General features: G+C 36.7%; 1 protein-coding gene across 1 annotated transcript in view; it reads left to right on the top strand.

The window, feature by feature from the left end:
• Positions 1 to 14728: 14728 nt before the first annotated feature.
• Positions 14729 to 25824, top strand: part of LOC149805835 (cerebellar degeneration-related protein 2-like) — a 36248-nt gene continuing 25152 nt past the window's right edge. Inside the window, exon 1 of the mRNA XM_089950549.1 lies at positions 14729 to 14952. Within this exon, the coding sequence (XP_089806675.1) occupies positions 14871 to 14952 (82 nt within the window). The 5' untranslated portion in view covers positions 14729 to 14870. The remainder of the gene's footprint in view (positions 14953 to 25824) is intronic.

Raw genomic sequence — 25824 nt, 5'->3', positions numbered from 1 at the left:
TAATTCTGGCCGCCATGTATAGCCTATCGTGTGCTGAAAAATGGCGTTAAACCCCACATCAACATCAACAACAACTGATCATACAGAAATTACTGAAGAATTTGATCTTGAATCTTATTTTCGTTTATCCAAACCACAAGAAACTGAATCGGATAACGAAGTAGAGTCAGAAGCCGTTGTTGATAAAAAGTTTTATGGAAGATCGTCAACCGGTAAAAGTATTACCGTGCCAATAAAATAAAGAAATTGATTTGTATATTGCTGAGCATCAGGTATTTTGGAAAATGATTTAACTTTATGAACATCAAGATGCCCGGACGACAAAAAATATCAAATTCGATTTTATCTTTGTTAAGATACTAAACTTAATAAATCTAACAACAGGTCGAAAATCTTATCTGATGTCACTTGGCAAACCAATCAAATGCAAATCTGTTCTTCAGAAATGCGAACGAATTTTTTTAGTTTCTCACCACAATTTTATAATTTGATACTTGATGTCGGTATCCAACTGCTGAAATTATCGATGTATCCGCGCCATTTCACCTTGTCACATCCGGGTTTATCATTTTCGTTATCGCGATAACAGATATCATGTTGCATTGCTATTGCATCAATTTATACCGACAAAATATTGTCAGGCGTTGTATAATAACACTGGACAACAAATTTTTACAAAAGTCATGTTACTGAAATAAAATTAGTCAATTCTTATCAATTTTTATGTGCTGAACACGAATATGACAGTCAAATTGCAAAATTGGCTCTAGTTTTTTTGTAATCTGCAAGAAATTAATGTTTACATAACGAAATGCATTCCAATAGTAAAAGGTCAACTGTAATAGCCTACCTATAAAAAATCAAGTCATTGACTACATCTTAGATTTCTTTGCCTGTCTCTTGTACAGCTGTTCGGGAGCATCTCTGAGGAGTGTCCAGCAGTAGTCAGCCAGCATTGTAGTGGACCATTTTCCCTGGTATCTTTGTTCCATTGTTGCGATATCTTGATGAAAACGTTCGCCGTGTTCATCACTAACAATACCAGTTGCTAGGAAAGAAATCCAAATGGGAATGAAGGAAGTGAATCTTTAGAGACATATTGCAGCCAAGTTTCTTATACTTCATCAACATGTCTTCTACTAGTTCCTTATAGTTTTCTGCCCTAACATTTCCGAGGAAGTTTGTAGAAACTAGGCGAAAAGCATTCCATGCTTGTTTCGCGTCACCTTCCAGCAAGTTGTTGAACCGGTCATCTTTGAAAAGCTCTCGAATCTGAGGACCCACAAAAACTCCCTCTTTAATCTTTGCTTCGCTGAGTCGAGGGAATTTTTCATGCAGGTATCGGAATGCTGGCAAAGTCCGGTCAATGGCTTTCACGAAGTTCTTCATCAAACCTAGTTTGATGTGAAGGGGTGGTAGCAAGATTTTCTGAGCCTCAACCAGAGCTGGGTGTTGGATATTCTTCTCTCCAATGGCTACATTCTGCCTGTGAGTCCATTCCTTCCTCATGTAGTGCATTTCCCTTGCTCGGCTATCCCACTCGCATAAGAAACACATGTATTTTGTATATCCTTGCTGCAGTCCCATTAAAAGGGCAACTACCTTCAAATCACCACAGAGGTGCCAGCTGTACTTGTTATACTCAATGGAATTCAGTAGCTGCCTTAAGTTATCGTATGTCTCTTTCATGTGGACAGCATACGCTACTGGAATAGATGGAAGAATGTTTCCATTGTGCAAAAGCACAGCCTTGAGACTCAGTTTCGAAGAGTCCACAAATAGTCTCCATTCTTGTGGGTCATGAGTGATTTTTAAAGCATTCATGAGGCCCTCAATATCGGAACAGAATATCAGATTACTTTCCTTTCTGAAGAAAGGCTCCAATTGCTGGTGGCGCTTTCGATATGCAGTAATTGTGACATCTTCTTCTAGAAGATTCCATTGTTGGAGTCTTGATCCTAGCAATTCTGCCTTGTTCTTTGATAAGTCCAAATCACGAATCAGGTCATTTAGTTCTTCCTGTGTTATTCTGTGTGGGGTTGATGATGCACCACAGTGAAAATCTGGATCACTGCATGCTGATGGACCAGGAGAAGAACAGGTCGACTCACCTTTGTCTTCGTCAGATGAATCAAGAGAATATTCTGCTGGAGGTTCTGGAATAGGAAGTCCCTCACCATGTGGAACTGGTCTCAATGCAGACGGAATGTTTGGGTAGACTATTCTCGACTTCTTTCGCTTCGTTATTCCGCCGGAAAGAGGAGGAACCAAGCAGAAGTAACAGTCATTTAGGTGGTTGCTTGGCTCTCTCCACACCATTGGGACTGCAAACGGCATTGATGACCTTTTGCAATTCAACCACTGTGAAAGCTGTGTTGTACATGTAGCACAGCATATATGCGGAGCCCAAGGCTTGTCTTGGTCACCAACCTTGCATCCGAAGTAAAGATGATATGCCTTCTTCACTTGAGAATTGATACTTTTCTTCTGGTTGGCAAATGTCACTTCCCCACAAATATAGCAAAAATTGTCCGCGGTATTAACACACTTTCGAGGCATTACTGTTCTTTATTGTACGTAAATGGATAAAATAATAAGTTTTATGTAACAGTAGCTTGAACTGTCTCGCACAACGTCTAAAATATTTTAAATGCTGAACCTATCTGATTGGGCTTTATATAGTACACTGCTTACGTCAGCTTCAGCAGCCGCCTGGCATTAGTATAATAGGCCTACACATGTATAGTACACTGCTGACGTCAACTTACTTCAGCAGCCGCATGGCATTAGTATTGCATTGCATCAGAAAATGATGCAATCAACTGTGGATGATGTGAGCATGATGGTATTATGCCATGTTACATCATTATTCCGGATGTTGCTGCAGTCCTACTGGAGAAATTTACACAGTGAAACATAGAAAATGAGGTATATGAATATCTTCAAAACGAGAGCCAATACAAATTTTTCACGGTTATATTCGTGTTCGGCACACCAAAATACTACAGATTAGGGCCTTTTCAAGTCAGTAATGATTTCACTGTTGACCAGTGTAATCGTGAGGTGCTATACGAAATTCAGAACAACATTAAACGGATCAATTTCGGTAGATATGATAACAACAAACGGAACCGTTGATTTTTCTGACTAGTTAAAAACCTGGAGATACAATGACCGGCAACCTGTTAATATCCGGTCAACGTTTATTGGATCTAGAAACAACGTATCTTCCGGTAAATGTAAACGTGACACAAGCTGTAAGTTATGCTCATATTAAGGTGATCGACGATAACAAATTGCCGTTTTCTGGCGGTATTTCAAGCGGCAACTTGGACTTAAGCGGCAAAAAGATTGTAAACCTATAAACTGATTATCTGTCGTCTGAGTTATGATCAGCTTAAGACGATCGGCGATAACAAATTATCGTTGACCGGCGGAAAGCTGGCCGGACCAATTGAAATGGCGAACGAACAAATAATAAATCTAGAAACCGTATACCCGCCACTAAATCTATATCAGAGTCAAGCAGTAAGTTATTTGCAGTTGAAATACGTTGATGATAACAAATTGTCCTTGATTGGAAGCACGATGACGGGTAACTTAAACGTGAACGGCAAAAAGGTAATTGGATTAGAACAAGATTATCATCCTGCTAATGCAAAGCAATGTCAAGCAGTAAGTTTTAATCAGCTAAAGTTAGTCTATGATGAGAAAGTTAACACAAAATGGAGATACAATGACCGGCAACTTAATATTTCCCGGTAGAGCTAAAATAATAGGTTTACCAACAGACTTTCCACCAACTAATGTTAGTGATGCTGTTTCCTACGATCAGCTAAAAGGTGCGTTAACGCCATATTTGCGTTTGTAAGGTGGAGCGATGACCGGTAGTATAGACATGGGTGGCAAAAGTTGATTTACAACACGCAGCTTGACAGTACAACGCTGGCCAACGATGACTGGTTGGACAATGTCAGATTTGTATTAAAAAAAAAAATTCTTGAAGTTGTCCGGAGATACGATGTATGGCGCGTTGGACACGTGCAACAAAAAGATAACATTAGCATACGCTCCAGCAAATTCATTGGACCTAACAAATAAAACTTCCGTTGACATCGCTGTTGCAAATGCTAGCGTCGCAATAAAACGATCAAACAATAACGTCAGTCATATTCCAACTTTGATTGACGTAACTGATAATAGGTGGGGATTATTTCAACAGCGTCTACGCAATAATCCGAATCACGCGCTTTTGTTTCAATTTTGTGATCAGCGGCGGCCAGGAATGGACAACAAACGGAGAGACTTCTAACATCTGGATTAAAATACAATGTCCGGTTGCGGTTGCGATTTGATGGTTTCATTTGCGAGGTCGACTAATTTCTGGTGTTGGTCGGATCTACAATTGGAGATTTGAAGGATCGTGTGACAAACCAACTTGGATAGCGTTGTACAGCACAACTAATACGTACATTAGTAATCCAGTTTACTTTACGCTTGCTACAGCAAACATGGTAAACAAGTACAATTATCTCAGAATATTTTGTTGTTGCAGCTGAAAGTCCGTATCCTGGTCTGACTGCGTTGCAAATATATACCGTCGGTGATTTAATGTAACGTAAAAAAATAAGATAACGACGACAGATGACCCACCAATTGTAACAATCGCAAAAGAATTTTAAGATAACATTTTCAATCCGAAAAAAAGATATTTCTGTTACTGATTTTAGTCGGATGGTTGGTTCTGAAAATATACTTGAGGCAGTTGCTTTAAACGATATTAACAAAATGAAACATTTAAAATTATAATCACTAAACGATATCAACGTAAAGTTGATAGAAACTGAAGACTAGTTTGTACGTGTAATGGAAATGCGAAGCCCACAACTAAAATATGATATCAAAGACTTTGATCTAATTAGCAAGTACTGTCATCCTGATGAGTGTCGTGAAGAACAACAGAAAGTTGAAAAGCTGTTAAAAATGCTTTGTTCGAGCTCAGTAAAGAAAATGCAATTTTGAACAGATCCAATCTAATAAAAGCAAGAGCGCGTGGTTGAAAGGCATCTGAACGAGATCGAATAAGACGTATGCATGATGAACTTGACAAGCTTGCAGTATCAAAGCGAGTAAAATTATCAAAAAATACAAAGTTGAGAGAGGGATTTTTAGAACGTCGGATATTTCGCGAATTAGGTATGGATTATCCTGATAAAAATACATTGCTTAAAATTATAGGTGGTATAGCAGTTGATGTAGAACTGATGATAAAAGCATACGCTAACGCAATTTAACCGAGGTTGGAGGATGAAATTAATTTTGATCCGATTATCGTCAATAAATCACTAAAAGTAATTGAAGATCGTAATTCTGAAGTTGATTCGTACAGTGATTCTGAAAAAAAAAGATTAATTTTTTTATGAAATTTAATCACTAAACATTTACAGAAAATTTGATTCTTACTACGATATTAGTGAAACTGAAGATGTTCGTTACCATCACTCCAACGCTCCAGGCAATTGCTAATACGAGATTATTACAGCGAAATTGAGAAAATACATATACAAACGTATCGCAGATTATTGATAAGAATGGTTTATTTTGTTGGACCAATGTAACAAAGAAAAACTGTACGAAGCAATTAATATTATCGAATTTCTCAGAAGCGTATGCAATTCTAAGACAACATCTTGTTCTTAATAATTCTACGTTAAGTGAAATCAGCTTGGTAATTCGCTTTATTGATGAAACAGAAAAAGAGTATGCGGATTTTATAAATGATGTAAATCCATACGTACGCGCTTCTAAAATAAACGATAGGTTTGATTCATACAGTTGATTAAGAAAAGATGAAGTATTAACGGATGAAAGATACAAGGATACTTCATCTGATGTTGATGACAAGTACGGAACTTTTCTGGCAGACCCTATAAACGATACGTTTCGTCATCTTGATCAAATTGTTGGTGTCACAACGTTTACTGTGACGCAAAAAATATTGAAAAAGCATATCATAAACTTCAACCATGTGTTGGAAGATGTTCCAAAAAACGAAGTTGCTGCGCTAATTAAATACTACAAGTTTATTCACAAAAAACTGTGGTGTGTAAAACGATGTTACTAATACCACGGCAGAATCTTGCGATTGACTTCGTATATTCCAGTTGCTTTGACGAGTTCGGGTATAATCTCTAGCGGAGCTGCGTTAAATCCGTTTTTCTTGATGATTTCTGGTGTTGGTGTCTCTTTGACGGCCGCGTGTAAGAAAATAGAACCTAGATTTCAGACCAAAAAAGTGCGTGTAAAACCGCAAGTGTCACGTATAAAAAGTGGTTGGATCAAATCAGATCTTACTTGTCCAGCGTGAATTTTGATATGGATGTGATCAGAGAGTTTCCGATTATTGACAGTATGTTAACGGACATCTTGCCAATGCGAGTTGAGAAATATAAAAAAAGATATTTAAAAAACATATCAAGTTGAATGTATTAGCTCTAGTAAAGCTGACTTGAATCAAATATAAAATTTTGTCTGAACTTAAGTATAATGTTATAAAAGTTAACAATTACATATAACAGTGTTAACAAAATACGTTAAAAATATTCTAATCAGCAATAAACCATTGACCATGACAAATGAAGATGATATTGGAAATAATTATTGTTCTGATTTTTTATAAGATGATCCCCGAATATATTTACTTCGTTCCGATGGTTCAAAATGCGTTAAATTTCTTAATAAATTAATTGCCGTGTTAGAAAAAAGTTGAATAACTTTGTAGATACGATTAACATAAACGATAAAGAAATCAAGGAGCGCGGAGATTATTTTGAAATAAAAATAAACTGGTACCAAACAACCATAAATTTTTAAAAAATAATGATCCAATAAAAGATAATTGTTTGATAGTAAAAATTTATAAAAACTTGACTTATTTACGTGTAATAGAAAAATTAGCAGGAAAAAAAGATTGGTTCTGGGTAATATTTGTGGTAAATTATTTCTTCTTGCCTTAGTTGATAACACTGACGATTAGCGAGGATATCTAACAGCAATATCAATCAATGTATAGTAGTAGACGATTCTTGGGCATTTATGTCGTAAAGACCCTAATTTTCCCAGAATAATACAAACGTCAAAACCAAAGACCAAAAAAACATCACCAAAACTGCCCAACAAAATCTATGAAAACGTGTGTGTGTGGGGGGGGGTAAGGCTATGTGGTGGTGGAAAGGGGTCTGTCGGTGAATATTTGTACTTATCCTGGGAAAATTAGGGTCTTTGCGTCAGAAACCCCAGAATCATCTACTACTGTTTACCCAAGCAATCGCTTTAGAGTGAAAACTGCACAACTGAACCATCCACACACTTCTTGGAGAAAATGTAGAATCAGAGTATATAGATACATGTGTACTTTTGGACAAAATCTTCCAAATTATTCAACTTAGAAGGTTTACTAAAACTAACCAATAGGCTGGATGATGCTTGGTAAATATAAACGTCAAAACTAGAGAGTTTGTTCTTGAACGTTAAATTAGTGTCTTTTGAAGATTAAGGTCACAGATTACGGTTACATTTAGTGTGTTGTTTGCAACTCTGAATTTGACAGAATTAGTGGTATGAAAATTTTATCCAGTTCCAAACCTTATGATGCAGCTGGCAGGTTTGTAGATCTAAGCTCATGGTAGAGAAAAGGACACGAGATAGACATTGTCCTATAATGTGTTATGTGGTACTCTTATTACTTAAAGCTTCAAGGTTGTGTCACATCTCATTGTGTTGGTTCTATGTAGAGAAAAGGACACGAGATAGACATTGTCCTATAATGTGTTATGTGGTACTCTTGTTACTTAAAGCTTCAAGGTTATGTCACATCTCATTGTGTGGGTTCCATGTAGAGAAAAGGACACGAGATAGACATTGTCCTATAATGTGTTATGTGGTACTTTTGTTACTTAAAGCTTCAAGGTTATGTCACATCTCATTGTGTTGGTTCTATGTAGAGAAAAGGACACGAGATAGACATTGTCCTAAAATGTGCTATGTGGTACTCTTGTTACTTAAAGCTTCAAGATTGTGTCACATCTCATTGTGTTGGTTCCATGTAGAGAAAAGGACACGAGATAGACATTGTCCTATAATGTGTTATGTGGTACTTTTGTTACTTAAAGCTTCAAGGTTATGTCACATCTCATTGTGTTGGTTCTATGTAGAGAAAAGGACACGAGATAGACATTGTCCTATAATGTGTTATGTGGTACTCGTGTTACTTAAAGCTTCAAGGTTGTGTCACATCTCATTGTGTTGGTTCCATGTAGAGAAAAGGACACGAGATAGACATTGTCCTATAATGTGTTATGTGGTACTCGTGTTACTTAAAGCTTCAAGGTTGTGTCACATCTCATTGTGTTGGTTCCATCTTCAATATCAAAGTCTCAGACTTTCAGAGGGTTTTGACCAACATTTTAGTGTCAAAGAACTCTCACATGAATATATTTGTGAGATAGGCTTAGAATAATATGAAGGGTGTTCTAGGAACTTCATGGAGTGAGACGTGACACATACAGTATCATAAATTATGAATTTATTGTCTGTCCTGCATTAACATATGAAGTAACAAAAGTTTATTTCCCACAACAATCAGATTAAAAATACATTTTGACATATAACGAAATAACTATATTTGGTTGAACATTCAAGTAGTTTACTAAGGTATGTTCTGTTTTCACAAGTTTCATAACCATTAAAACTCCATAGCAACCAGGTACAAAATACATGTTTTCACAACTCCCACCCCAAAATACACTGGTAACATTTTTATTGAAGTATTGGAGGAACTATTTATCATGTCATAATCTACAAACAAATGTTTATATCGTGGTCCCCTTGACAGCCAGGTGAGAAATATAATTTTCCCAACTTCTTCGAAACCCTTTTATTTAATGTTGTCATACTTTCACGATATATTCAATGGCATGTTTTAGTTACTGTATAGTTTAGCCTCCATAGCAACCAAGCATATTTGACATCATATAGGTAGAAACTTGTTTTAATATTTTCTAAAGCTATTATAGCATTTTAAGTCAGACTTTACAAATAAAAGAAATATTTTTTTCTACATTTTCTACAATTGCTGTATATGTGGAGAACTAGAAACTGTCTGCTAAGGGACCGACCAATTATTTTGGCATTGGGGAGGGAGCACCTTTTCTTTATTTTCAAACCAGAAATACCTTTTAACTGTTACCTCAAGATAGTTCATTCTTGTCAGCTAATATAATTTTAGGTAATATATTCCTTACCACAAATTAAAGTGAGATTTTTTAAAAGCTATCTGATGGCTGAAAATTTGTAGTTTGGGGTTTAAAACATTCCATACCCCCACCCCCACCCATGAAATGTACAGCCCTTGAATTTAATGCAACCAAGAGAAAAATCTCTGAACCAAGTTTAACCTGAAGATTTTTTTATACAGCTTTGTCATTTAAAGTCTAGTTAGCCATACTTTTTTGTTACATGAACGTTTAATTTACTCCTTTAATAATTGCTTTCATTTTTGGGGAAAAGAGTCAAGAATGATGACCTGTTCAAAATATTATAACATCATTCCTTTAAGTTTGTGGTATACAGGCTTGACTTTGTCCATCTATCTTATGATCCACCTGTCTTACTTGTTAAGGCTAAAACTCCTATACAGTGTCACTTATTAACATTAAACTTGCACTATGGATGAATTTGGGACAAGTATTTGTGTAAAATATAGATAAACAGATAGAGGGCATAGTGCTCGACGCGCGCTTTATGTTGACAAAAGGCAATAATCTGAAGGAAAAAACATACCGCGTGACAAAATTACTTCAGATTACTCCCGTGACCTGTTCTGACATAGGACCTCGTCCATCATGCTATAAAAGAGTCTTTTTAATAGCACGATGGACAGGGTCCTATGTCAGAACGGTCATGGGGGTAATATGAGATAATTTTGTCACGCGGTATGTTTTTTCTTTCAGATTATTGCTTTTTGTCAACATCAAGCGCGCGTCGAACACCTGTGTTTGAGGGCTCATCCTTTTATACTTTCATTTTACGAGAGTTACGAGAGAGAGAGAGACAGACAGACAGACAGACAGACAGACGGACAGACAGAGAAAGAGAGATCTTTCAATGGGTACAACTTTGAGATGACCTCCATTTAGACATTACATGACAAATACTTCCTTTATCCACTGCTCTAAAACTGATTATAAAACTGTTCTACTTCAAGGACAATACATTAATATGTATTGAAAGTATCTGAACCCATCGCCGAAAGAAGTACATGTCTTGTTTATCACATAAATTAATACGGAAAGCATCAACATTCACTCTCATTCGCCTTAGTTTACGAGGTAGATTTGTCACGTGATCATATTAGCCCAGTAGAGCTCTATTTTTAGACAAGGAAAACCCTACGTACGTAGATAGTTTGGCTGTCTTTAAATACTATGTTCAGGCTTATTTCCATGAACACAAACTTAATTTTTTTTAAAAAAATTATACATTTCTAATCAAACAAAAAATGAAAGTAAATTTTAAAAAAATGAAAATTTAAATCGGCCCCACACCTGTACTGATAGCATACTGACGGAAGGTTTAGGTTGAACCCTTCAGCCAGATTCAGTTTAGGTGTGAGGCTCATTTATCGTTGGATTTGGACTTTTTTTAAAACGTAACTTTAACATCTTTTCAGTCATATCGCTACGATGTCTGCAGTGTGTCAGTTGATAGCGATGTCTGGAACTGGGGCAGTATGCGGCAGACATGTATTATGATGTCACACTCAGTCATCACATTATCCTGATACCAGGTCGACCAGTCCTTACACCGACCTCTTAATGCAAATGAGAAACAAGCGAGGCAGCTGTTAGTAACATTTTTGTAAGTCTTTGGTATGAATCGGCCTGGGATCGAAACCACGATCTCCCGCATCTAACGCGAACGCTCTAACCACTAGGCCACCGGAGCGGTCGGCTCATTTATCGGCTTATTGGCTTATTAAAGATCGTTTACAACCCAATCAAAACTTATTCGTAGAATTGCAATGAATATCAAATAATTTGGAAGGATGTCGATGACGCATTTTTAACTTCCCTAACCTCGAATGCGGGAGGTCGTGGGTTCGATCCCCGGCCGAGTCATACCAATGACTTACAACAGCTGCCTCGCTTGGAACTCAGCATTAAGAAGTTAGTGTTAGGACTGGTCGGCCTGGTGTCAGGATCATTGCAGACATAGTAGCTATATGACTGAAAAATTGATAAAGCTACGTTATAAAATCCAATTAGACACACACACTTTAACTTTCCATTTATAATAGTTGAGTATGTTAGTATGCCGTTGGGAAAACTTGAGGAAATCCGGTACTTTCATGTATTCGAAGTGTATAAAAGTCGATAAAAATAGTGAAGGTATTCGATAAATAAGGAAGTATCTCTTAGCCCAGGGGTCTCAAACACACAGCCTGCGGGCCGCATCCAGCCCTCCATGTCGTATCCTGTGGACCATAAAATGACTGGCGTCACATGGTGTCATGAGAGATAACAAAGGTGGTGCGGCTCAGGGCCGTCTTAACAACATTGTAGGCTCTGGGCAAAGCAATGCAATGGGGCCCCCTACCGGCCCTACCCACCCACAGGAATTCCGCTAGATGTCACTATTTTGTAAAATTGGGAAACGTGCTTCCCACTGCACTTTTAAAGCAAATTAAATTGCCAAAAGATCTTTCAATATTCATTATCAATATGGGCAGCATGATGCCCATAGAAACGTGAGGGCCTGGGCAACTGCCCAGTGTGCCCATGCCTTAAGACGGCACTGGTGCGGCTCACGGGCCATCTAAATTGCCCTCATGCGGCCCTCAGGGTGGTTTCAGTTTGAGACACCTGACTTAGCCATTTGCTTCAGTAATTAAGTTTAATTCTGTGCATTCATTGACTTGTAACTCGACAATCTCTCTCTCTCTCTCTCTCTCTCTCTCTCTCACACACACACACACACACACCTTATTTAATAAACAGTAATACTTATATATCATTGAGTATGGCCAATAGGTATATGCATTTTTAGACCGATATATTTTGTCATTGTCTTGTCATTGTTGTTCTTGTCATCTTCGTCGCCGTCCTTTGTAGGTATCTTGCAGGTGCCCTATAACATTTTTACAGAATAGTTACCTATCTTCCATATAAAAGAGTGATTTGCGCAAACATTTTTGGTAGAGGTACGATATTTTCCTACGGATATCTGTGTGAAATACACGTACTAAATAGCGTAAGAAATTCATTTGCTTAAAACTTACGAAAATTATGTGCGTAAGCCTTATATGCTTCGTTAAATGGGGCACATGGCCTCACATAGCAACTGTTGGGGGACCTGTCCTCATCCTTGTATATCGTGGCATTATACTGATTCAAGCATGAACAGTTAAAATACAAAATTTAACCAAAGTCAGTCATGCATGAAATATAAGTCTTACTGACTTACTTTTTGACGAGGGTGTAGTACTCATCAAGATGCATCACCTCGCCAAGTTTAATGATTCCGGGTATAATCCTATGTAATCAGGAGATAACAAAATCTTATCTGATCAAGAGCCAGTAAACCAGTAAAATGTTGAAATGTAGGTCATAGTGATCTTCTTTTGTTGCAAATGTGTGGCGCTAATAGAAAATCACGCTATCATCTAGCCTGATGACTCAATCATGTACAGCACTTGGTATTCAGCTCACGTCAGTGATGTGTGAAATATAGGCCACTGTAATCTACTTTGTGATGAGGAAATAGTACTCATCAAGATACACCATCTTTCCAAGCTTGAGGAATCTGTGTATACTAGTATCAGAGCAGTGACCAAAATCCTATTTGGTCACGAGCTAATCGCAGAAATTTAACAAAAGCCAGTAAAATGTGAAACGTAGGTTGCAGTGTTCATTTTTGTTGTAAGGGTATGGTACTGAAAGATATGCATACAACGATATAGTTTGACGAGTCGAGCATGAATAGAGCATTAGAAATAAGTTTAAAACACAAAAGTAACCAAAGGATGTAGAATATATGTCATGGTGATCAACTGTGGCGACGAGGTTATAGCACTTACCACGAGTCATCCACTTGCCAAGTTGGGTATAACAATACGTACCTGAGGAAAACGCAGTCTCTGCCAAGATGTACCCAGATTGTACATATACAGCTTAGCACCATCCCCAGAGGGTAATATCCATGAAATCCCTCTCAGACTGTTGCCTAGGAGATAGGAACAAATTAATGGTTCAGATGATGCTCGTCTGTCCTCACGTATTTGCATTTGTATTTGCGGACGCCGACGCCGACACCTGGGGTAATACAATAGCTCGTGTCTACATTATAGAGAGGAGCTAAACACCATTGATTTGACTTTTAAGAATGAACCTAGTTCCATTTTTAAGAGAGCAGTTAGTTATAGTAGTCGGTAGTAATACAGTCAACTTAAAATACATTTGAGTTACATATTTTTTTAAAAATTCCGGTTATTCAAATAAATAAATAAATAAATAAATAAATATATATATATATATATATATATATATATATATATATATATATATATATATATATATATATATATATATATATATATACATACATACATACATATATGTGTGTGTGTATGTATGTATGTGTGTGTGTGTCTGTCTGTCTGTGTGTGTGTGTGTTTCATCAGGTAGTTTGTGGGTATAACACCATTTTCCCCGCACAGGATAGGCGGTCGGTATATTTGGAGAAGGAAGAACCCAGGAAAACCACGGGATGAAACAACGACCACGGGAAGCTATTGACAAGCTTTATAACATGCCCACTCTGGCCAACTCGAGACTCGAGACTCGAACCCATTTCTGACAGAGACAACCACTCGGCCGTCCGGTGTCCCATGGTATAAGCAACACTAAAGCAATCATATAGAAAACATAATGTTTATTAATTACAGCACACGAAATAAATTTACATACCTTTTAGACATACCCTGTCTTTGCGCAGCTCATACATGTCGAAATTAAAACAAAGTAACTTCTAATGCTACTTGTTTCTCATCGTGACCGTAATAGAGAATGATATTCATTTTTACACATACTTTGAGATGGTTTTCTTATTGATGGTCAACACTTAGTGCAGGTAAGTATATCTTGATGTTATGAGAACTTCGAGGACATAAAACTGAGGACTCGAATAATACACCTAAATACAGGATTCAGGATCTAGTTGAATGGAAATTTGAATTTGTTTCACCAATGAGGGAGAAAATGGGTCGTAAACTGTGTCGATCCTTTTTGAAATGGATAATATTTTGCTGTCACTCGCGATGGATTACATAGTTAATACTAAATTATATTTCACTGAGCAATCAAACTGACACATATCGCGAAATGTATGATTTGTTTTTTAATCAATGATACACCTCGAAGACACAGAAAAGCTCTTAAAAATGACCATGCATAGAAAACATGTGTGAAATATTTCCAGCTGGTTATCCACTACACCACGAAACTACCAATATATCTTTGTCAAAGTTAGGGTCATGCATAACGTCTTCGCTTAGTTATGTTTTCCTCCGAGGCTTTATCGATATTCGACATTAACATATTGACCGATCGCTGCGCGCCGTTATCTTGCCACGTGACCTTCAACAACATCATTCAGCAGTCGGAACTACTCTGTATGCCACGTAGTAGAGCAGTGTAAAGCATCTGCAAACTCGGCGATGTTCATAATTAGATGACGTCATTGGGCCAGCCGTCATTGTGTTCATATCTAAGCATGTGGAGGAGGTCATAGCGCCTGTATGACCAAACATCCTGATGCAGGAAGGGGACTACATCCTCGGAGAGGACGGAGAGGAGGTGGGAGAGGAGGAAGAGGAGGGGGATTGGTATGAAAATGGTAAGAATACATGCCTAAGTATTCGCTTTACACGCTTTTTCAGTATATTTGATATGACAGAATTTTATCATAGCGTGAAGACTGAAAAGAGAAAACATCCCGTTTTTTAATGCATGTCACTCCGTTAAGCTGCAGGCGATCGATAGCTTTGCGTGCCCGTGTTAGAGTAAGAGTCCCAAGTCATATCGAGTAATACTACTACAACGTGTTGCAGTACTTTGCACGAATCATATCGCGTATGGCGCACCCAAAGCTCACATAGGTATAAATAATGTGTTACGTTATACTGTTAGCCAACTTGTCTGGAATTTAGAAAATTTCCCTCCTCCTTCCCCTTCTCTCTCTCTCTCTCTCTCTCTCTCTCGATTATATATATATATATATATATATATATATATATATATATATATATATATATATATATATATCACTGTGTGTGTGTGTGACACTGAGTTTGATTGGTGGGAGGGGGTGTGTTTTTTCTCTTCTTATTTATATGATGGCACTCGGCTTTTCCAGCACTCGTCGATCATGGTTTTAATTGCCATTTTGACTCTTTTAAAAATGATGAAATCATTGGCTGAACTGAATATCTTTGAAGAAATGCAATGAAAACTTGACAGAAAAATCAGTTAAATAGGATAACCAATTTCGAAAATTAAATTCCATTAATGTGCCAACTTGATGAAGTCAGTGTTATTCGTTTAGTAGATTCAGTCAGGAAAACCGGAATTCACGCAAACTTTCGTTGCTAGATACTAATTTATATTAAAAAGCCACTTAATTAACTTCTGTAATTTTCTTAATGCCAGACCTGAACATGCAAACTTTATCACATCGTCAAAAATGTTTCATAACTTAATTTTTAATATAAAATTGACAAGATACACAAAAGTTAAAAATTAATAAAAATTTAAAACCTTCTTATACATGTTCCTTTTGTTGACACATATTTTAAATATATGAAAATGTCAAGGATTAAAACATACCAGGATGCAAATCTTCACTGAAAATGGAACAAGAGCTAAATGATGTTGGATGGAATCTTTTATTTTAAAAGAGGATGCCGCTGTAGCTAATTTGGTAGATCATCGGAATCGTAATCCACTGTTGGTGGGTTTGATACCAGCCCGCACAGCTCATATGGGCTGTCCCTGTGTTTCCATCTAAAAGTCCTGTAGCTCCTATTTTCACAGAACGGTTTTGACAGTACTGTGTTAATCGTGCCGCTAAAGCCAAACAACAGTTCCAAATAACTGTAATACTCGTATGAAGGATATCACAATGTCATTGATCCATTTAACAAGAACGTTATCAAAGTATTGCATGAAAATAAAGACGTCGATGATTTAACAAGTTTTGTTCGCTCCGAAATGTAATGGAACAATTAGCATATAGGAAAGGATAATCATATATTCTGTATTAAAATTATTTAAACCTGGTCTTGTTGGCGATCGTTTGAAAGAAAAATATTGTATGTATCTTAAAGAAGTTTGTGGACATTTGAATATAAACGCGTACTTTTGTTGTGTGTGGAGCCGTGGGAACTAAGTTGGTAATCGTTGAACTCGTAATCCAGTTTAGTGGGGTTCGATCCTCGCACAAGCCAGCCCGGGTCGGTTGCTTCGGTGCGTCTATGGGAAATGCACTTACCTCCCATTTTCTCGACATGATATAGCCAATAGTTTATTTAAAGGTATACCTCCCCCAAAAATGAATTATGTAACACAGCACCGCATCGATGGAGAAATCAATGACAGCAGCAAAATGTATGCAGACTTATCCACGTGTTTTATGAAACGTTAGATGTTATTGTAAGTGACAGAATGATCACGAAATAATTTTATAAGAAGTTAATACAGCTTAAAAGCTTGCACACATGAAAAAACAAACAAAATGGGCACACATTTTTGGTAATAATTTTACGTATATGTGGATAGCAACCAAATTAAGATACTTTCAGATAAATTTCTGCATAGAACTGTGTCAAACAACATATGACCATTTCAGTGGCCTAAGTGGTTAGAGTGTCCGCCGCGGATGTGGGAGGTCGCGGGTTCGATCCCCGGCTGAGTCATACTGTATACTTGTAAAAATGGTAATAGCAGCTGCCTCGCTTGGTGCCCAGCATTAAGAGGTTAGTGTTAGGAGTGGTCGGCCTGGTGTCAGGATAATGTGACTGGGTGGGGCATGATGCTACGTGTCTGTGGCATGATGCCCCAATGCAGAACATCACTAATAACTGCCACACTGCAAACATCGTAGCGATATGACTAAAATTGTTAAAGCTACTTTAAAAATCCAAATACACCAAACAACAAAGTTTTAGATTAAATGTCATGGGTACACACAATTATGTGATAGTTTTCAATGTAAACAAGATGCTTTGACTAAATATGTTGTCACTGTACTCTAGTCAACTTCTTTTGGACAAAATTTAGAATATTTTTGAGGAGCTAAACTGGATGCATGAATTTCTGTCAATCTTATGAATGTTTAGCTATGTTGTGAAACCGGTATGAATAAACCGTTGTACCTCGTTTGTGGCTAGATTTTATAATTTTCTATATGTTGTTCAAACGATAGCTATTAACTTTGTTCCCATTGTGATACTTTCGGATAAAATGCCAAAATGTGATAAATGTGTGGCAATTACGAATTATAAACTTCCAACATATATGAAAAATGGGGTAACGTTCTCTTTTTACAATTTCGCTCTATCAAGAAATGGGGGACACCGTTCATATTTTCCTTTCTCTCATTTCCTATGGATTTCCTTTAACTGTGTTAAATTTTGTAGTATACTTTGTGTAAACATAAAACATTTAGATTGGACTATTGTGACACAAATGTCTATAGCTTGCATTCTTGTCGCATCTGAGATATAGAATTTTTCTCCAATTTTAAATACGATATCATCGTTTTGATCTATGTGTACTTTGCATTACAGTTTTCAACAAAAATAGAAGAAGAAAAAATAACAAACAGTAGAAGTGACTGATTTCTCCGAATATTAAACATTAATTAATAACGAGTGGGAATGGCGAGGAAAGAAATGCAAAAGCTGTAACTTTTTCTTGAAATGAATGTATTAGGCAGTCTAATCGATAGACAGTTACAAAATATGGGAATTGGAATAAATATTTTAAATCATTTGAATTATTACTGGAATATTGAGAATAAAAGATTAAATGCAGGTAGACAGTTTGGTGACCTACACCAGGTTGTTCATACGACCACATCACATATTCTTCGCTGTTGCCACTTTGCATGCATATTAAAACTGCCCCTTGGAACTGAAACTTTTACAAAGGATCGCGTATTGTAGATTCATATACCTGATATATTGTAAAAGTCACTTGGATTACCGTATAAATATACTGTACGAGTCACTTGGATTACTATATAAGTATATTGTACGAGTCACTTGGATTACTGTATAAATATATTGTACAAGTCATTTGGATTGCCGTATAAAGATACTGTACAAGTCACTTGAATTACCGTACATATATATTGTACAAGTCACATGGATTACCGTATAAATATATTGTACGAGTCACTTGGATTGCCGTATAAATATATTGTACGAGTCACTTGGATTGCCGTATAAATATATTGTACAAGTTACTTGGGTTACAATATAATTATATTTCCAACTTTAATGTAGAAAAGTGCAATCTCAAGGCATCTTTAATTTGATACCATTGAAACAATTCGGCCATTCAGAGAGGCAAAGGTTGTTTCTTCGGCCCTCATTTGCGACAACAGAACAAACGACTGGCTGCATTTTAGTTTGTGTTTTGTCTGTTATGAAGCTTAATTTATTTAATATCGTTGGGTGATGGTGTTATTTTTTTGTAACATTATTGGTAGCAGTCATCACTAGACAGTACAGTGCATTTAAGACTTTGGATTTTAAGACATATAACTAAGACAGATGGATTTAATGGCCAAATGATATCCTTGAATAGTTAGGACGTAATTTTTTTATTTTTTTTTTTTTTTTTTTTTGTCTTTCTTGCTTTGCGTTTATCTTGTGAAAATTCAGTATGTCTTTAATTTGGAAGGATAAAATGAAATCGGCTTTACTTTATTTTAGAAGGATAAATTAAATTCAGTAAAACTTTATAGAAGGATAAATTGTATTCTTAATCACATGTACAGACAGACAAGAGCACGCGTTTAGGAACTTATGCAAGTTATATTCTACGAGCAATTTATGAGAGAGAGAGAGAGAGAGAGAGAGAGAGAGAGAGAGAGAGAATATGATAACGGTAGTAAATTCAACCTAAGAACATAGGGGCTGTCATTAGGATCTCTCTCTCTCTCTCTCTCTCTCTCCCGCTTCGGTGGCCAAGTGGTTAGAGCGTCCGCCTCGGATGCGGGAGGTCGTGTGTTCGATCCCCGGCCGAGTCATACTAAAGACTTACCAAAATGGTACTACAACTGCCTCACTGGCCGTTCAGCATTAAGAGGTTAGTGTTAGGACTAGTCGGCCTGGTGTCAAGATAATGTGACTGAGTGGGACATCATGCTACATGTCTGCGACATGATGCCCCAGTGCTAGACATCACATTACAGACATTGTAGCGATATGACTGAATGTTTTTTAAAGCTACGTTAAAAATTCAAATCACGTCACATCTCTCTCTCTCTCTCTCTCTTCGCTGTCACCGTTATACAATGAAAATTCCCATTTAATTACATATGACATATTTTATGGCCTAAATGCAATACTTGTTTAAAATCTACCACAGCATTCCTGTGATCAGTGAACGTGGATATTTCCCCGCCATAGGATCAATATTGTTGACGAAAAGGCATCACAAAAAAGCACAATTCCTTGCTGTTACTTCGCTATATCGTTTCCTGCTGATGAGTCATTCTAATAGGAGTACAATTATCATAAGTTTTTCATTGTATAATGATGTCTAGCACTGGGGCATTATGCCTCAGACATGTAGTATCTTGCCACACCCAGTCACATTATTCTGACACCAGGCCGACCAGTCCTTACACTAACCTCAAAATGCTGAGCACCAGGCCAGGCAGATGCAAGTACAATTTTCATAAGTCTTTGTTATGACTCAGCCGGGGATCAAACATGTGACCTTCAGCATCCGAAGCGGACGCTCTAACCACTTAAAATACCAGAGCGGTCCAGCCCATCCATTATTAGAGTAAATTAGTTGAACTTTCTGCATGCATTCATGCATCCACCCACCCATCCACCCACCCACCCACATACATACATACACACATACATACATACATACATACATACATACATACATACATACTTACTTACATGCATGCATATATACATACTTTGCTTTTAGACATTAAACCGTAACATACATACATACATACATACATACATACATACTTACTTACATGCATGCATATATACATACTTTGCTTTTAGACCTTAAACCGTAACATACATACATACATACATACATACATACATACATACATACATACATACATACATACTTACATACATACATATATACATACATACATACATACATACATACATACATACATACATACATACATACATACATGTATTCTTTGCTAAATGAGGTAGATGTTGCTGTACTTACTGAGCATTGGCTTCTTCCGGAGCAGCTCAATTTCCTAGATAATATACATCCAGATTTTAAATCATTCGCACGCTCTGACAAAAGACTAGCAGTAAATTTCGAAGAAAGGCTAAGGCATACGGGGTTCGGGGGAATAGCAATCCTTTATAGGAAATCACTCCGCGTTAATCCCTTGTCGAGCGCTGGCAGTGACAGAGTTTTAGGGATAGAGGTAAAATGTAATGATAGACTTAAATATTTTATATTCGGGGCACTTTTGCCATCAACTAATTTTCCTATTGCAAGTTACTCCAAAACAATAGAAGAACTAAAAGATCAGTTTGATATTTTCTGCAAAGAAGGCATTCCCGTACTTGCCGGAGACTTCAATGGTCAGCTAAGTTCACTGTTTAGCTCCAAAGCAAATTGTTTAACGTCAAACGCTAGAGGCACTATTCTGGAAAAGTTTCTGAGCGATAGACATTTAATATCTGTTAATAGTCAATCCATTTGTGAAGGGCCAGATTTTACTTTTTTCTCAACCGATGGCAAATCAAAATCTTTGATAGACCATATACTATTGCAAAAAAGTAAATTCGATTTAGTGGTTAAGGCAGAAATAATAGATGATCATCCGTTGAACATTTCAGATCATCTTCCTGTAAAAATAGAGTTGTTCACACCTTTAGTACATAAGGCAACAATGGCTGACGAGCATATCATTCATTCCATAAATTGGAAGAAAGCCTCAGCAGAACAAATGAATAGATATAAGGAAGCAACACGCAACGAATTGTTAGCGCAAATGCATAAAGCAGAATTAGCGACGAATGTCGATATTGAAATTATTATTCAAGACACAGTAAAGATTTTACATGAAGCAGCATCTAGGTTTCTCCCCATAAAGAGGTTTTGCTCATACGCTAACCCCTATTGGAAACTATTAAACGTAAAAAAGTTTCACACGGAAATGCGGCTGAAACGCAGGGTATGGATTTCTAATGGTAGGCCAAGAGGTTGGGAATATATATCATATGCGAACTATAAGAAAGCGAAGAAATTGTTTGCAAAAGAATTATTGAAAGCTAAAGAAATATACGATAGAGAACAATTTAGTGAGCTTGAAAAGGCTGCAGAGCTCGATATTTCTACTTTCTATAAGTTTATACGGAATAAAAGAAATAAACGCGATTACATTCACGAAATCGAATCAAACGGAAAAATTGTACGCGATCACGACTCTATTAGAGAGTTATGGGCAAATCATTTCTCCAGTTTATCACTGCCTGACGATACTTATCTGTACGATGAAAATCATTACCAGATGGTCTTAGCAGAGGTCAGAAAACAAACTAAAGAAACCTATTCACACTTTGATGAACTTGTTGATAAAATCCCCACTAGAGACGAAATCAGTAGTGCAATTAGCTCTCCCAATAAAGATAAGGCATGTGGCCACGACGGTATTGTTGCTGAGCATTTACTGTTTGCGGACCCTCCAAGCAGTGTACAATTACTTGAAATTATATTCACAAAAGTGTACGAGGCCGAGAAGTACCCGTGCCACTTTAAACAAGGTTTGGTTATACCAATATTCAAAGGAGGGGGAAAGAACAAATTAGATATGAATAATTACCGCGATATAACTATAATTCCAGTGCTTCAGAAAGTTCTAGAACAAATTATATATAGTAGACTACTTATATTTTCTAAACAGATTTCTTTTCCAAATCCGTTGCAACAGGGTTTTAGAAATAATTGCGGTAGTATCACTGCAGCGTTCTGTATCAAAGAATCTATATGCTACTATTTGGATAAAAATACTCCTGTCTATGCTACATTTCTTGATAATGCTAAAGCCTTCAACACAGTTTGGCATAACGGGTTATTCTACAAGTTGTACAGACTTGGCATCAAAGGGAAGACCTGGCGCATCATGAAAGATTCGTTTGAGAGAGTAACAAGCTCTGTTTTATATGCGGGCAAGCTGTCCAAACGCTTCGATATTATGCAGGGTGTAGGACAGGGCCGTATCTTGTCTGCCTGGTTCTTTCTTGTAATGATAGATGATTTGATCACGGAATTAGATCACACTTTGCGAGGTCTAAATCTTGTTGATCTCCACCTGCCTTGTGTCTTATTAGCAGATGACACAACTGTAATGTCTAACTCGCGTCATTCAATGCAACAGCTGCTAGATACAATTTCCGACTATGCGAAAAGGTGGAGATTAAGATATAATGCAGATAAAAGTTGCACCATCTTGTTTACTAACAAAAGAACGACTGGTATACCTTCTTTTATGCTCGACAAATCTCCAATTCCGGCAGTCAAAAGTAAGAAGTATGCCGGCATACCTATAAAATACAACTTAAAACCAAACGACGCGATAAAAGAAGCATGTGATAAAGGCAAACACTTGTTAAACTCTTTATATTTTATTGGTATCAGAGATGGAGGAATGAACCCTCTAACAAGTCTGAAGATTTGGAAAAGAATTATTCTACCCTCGGTCCTATATGGATGTGAACTATGGTCAGGTATCACAAACTCAAATATAGAAGAACTTGAGTTATGCCAGAGATATGCAGCGCGACGTATGCAAGCTTTCGATAAATATTCGCCTACGGAGGCAACAAGTAGTACCTTAGGACTCTGGTCAATGGAAGCATACATAGATAGGATGAAATTGCTCCTTTTCAACCGATTATGTAAGGGCGATTGGACTTTTATCTGGAAAAAGATTTTCATTATGCGCCTATGTCAGTATCTGAACAACCCGCTAAAACAGACGGGATTTATACCTGATATTGACAAAATAACTAAGAAATATGGTATGGGAAATGTTCTTTTAGACTATGCAGAAAGTATACAAACTGAAGAAAAACTCATCTGGAATCGACATATTACTGATATTATCCAAAACCATGAAGAAACTACCTGGAGAGCAAATATGGAACTAAGGGATGATTTAATTCACTTCAGAAACATTCATTTGGACTTAAAACCAAGTAATATATGGTTTCTTGGGCGTAAATATCCATCCATGTTATGGCCTCTCTCTGAAGTAATGAAACTATATATCATGCCTGTTGGTAAAGTTATGGTATGCAAACTCTGTGGAAAAGAGACTGACGACAGAGCGAAACATCTTATTTTAGGCTGCGAAATGCTGCTTGAGGAACGAAATGTTTTCTTTGAGAGAGTGATTGACTCTTTAGAAGTGAGAGACGGGCATAACTTATTCAATCAAGAAGACGATATATTGTTGGAGACACTTCTTGGAAGCAGGGTTGACTGCTTGTCGTCTATTGACGATGACGTATCAGATAGGCTCATGTTGGTGACCGCAAACAGCATAGCTTCATTCTACAATAAAATGTGTGCCCTACTATCAACTAACATGCCCTAACATGATATTAAAAGTAAGTAGTAAATTAACATTAAATATAAACAATTAAAGGCCAAAGTCTTCTTGTCAAATCCGCAAATTTTGTTGTCTGACAGATGTTTGTGTGTGCGTTTATGTATTTGTTTATGTATTTGTTTATGTTTATTTCCAAGAGATTTCTATATGGTTTTCTGTATTTATATATCTCATTTTGTAAACGCATTAGTTGACGATGTATATATCATGCTTGCGTTCTCGTCTATGATGTGTCTCATAATTCTATGATATGTATAATATGTATCTTAGCAACCTGATATACTCTTTGTTGTAGAGATTACTAAGTCATTTAGACAGTCAGTCATAGATAAATGCATTCACGCACGCATACGCGCAAACAAGTATATATATGCATAAATACATGCGTAATGTGAAGAAAAGAAACTACATATAGAATTACACTGTTATAAGTTTTACATTTCATTTTCGTTGCTATCTCGGACTTAATGTTAAGCACATAACACTATAGACGTATTAACTTTTCGAAATATTATCATCATCAAGCAACTGTTAAAAGATCAGTGCCATGCTCCCCCAAATGATTGCAGATCTGCATAATTGCAGGTATTGAGATATTTCGTTTTGTCAATACGGTAGCTTACACAGTATTACAATTGTATTACTACTGTATCTTTGTCACTTTTCTGTTCTATTTTATGATCTTGTATTATTCTGAATTTGTTTAATCTGATGTAATCTCTTTTAAAGAGGAAATAAAGTCAGTCAGTCAGTCAGTCAGTCATACATACATACATACATACATACATACATACATACATGCATGCATATATACATACTTTGCTTTTAGACCTTAAACCGTAACATACATACATACATACATACATGCATGCATATATACATACTTTGCTTTTAGACCTTAAACCGTAACATACATACATACATACATACATACATACATGCATGCATATATACATACTTTGCTTTTAGACCTTAAACCGTAACATACATACATACATACATACATACATACATACATACATACATACATATATACATACATACATACATACATACATACTTACATACATACATACATACATACATACATACATACGTACATACATACATACATATATATACATACATACATACATACATACATACATACATACATACATACATACATATAAAGTCAGTCAAATAGTAGCACTGTAAAACATTTCAAAAATGTTTCTCAGTTGAACGTTATTGCCATTTTCCGAGTTCAGTATCTCGAGCTCAAGAAGTTTCGAGGATCGTAATCAGAGTCGTGTGTTGATATCTTTAACAGTATCCCTCTCTCGTTTTGTGTATCGTAATCAGAGTCGTGTGTTGATATCTTTAACAGTATCCCTCTCTCGTTTTGTGTATCGTAATCAGTCGTGTGTTGATATCTTTAACAGTATCCCTCTCTCGTTTTGTGTATCGTAATCAGAGTAATGGGTTGATATCTTTAACAGTATCCCTCTCTCGTTTTGTGTATCGTAATCAGAGTCGTGTGTTGATATCTTTAACAGTATCCCTCTCTAGTTTTGTGTATCGTAATCAGAGTAATGGGTTGATATCTTTAACAGTATCCCTCTCTCGTTTTGTGTATCGTAATCAGAGTCGTGTGTTGATATCTTTAACGGTATCCCTCTCTAGTTTTGTGTATCGTAATCAGAGTAATGGGTTGATATCTTTAACAGTATCCCTCTCTCGTTTTGTGTATCGTAATCAGAGTAATGGGTTGATATCTTTAACAGTATCCCTCTCTCGTTTTGTGTATCGTAATCAGAGTCGTGTGTTGATATCTTTAACGGTATCCCTCTCTAGTTTTGTGTATCGTAATCA

The sequence above is a fragment of the Sinohyriopsis cumingii genome, chromosome 2 (assembly GCF_028554795.1).
Source record: "Sinohyriopsis cumingii isolate HCF-2022 chromosome 2, ASM2855479v2, whole genome shotgun sequence".
NCBI lineage: Eukaryota > Metazoa > Mollusca > Bivalvia > Unionida > Unionidae > Sinohyriopsis > Sinohyriopsis cumingii.
This window is presented reverse-complemented; position numbering and strand designations above follow the sequence as displayed.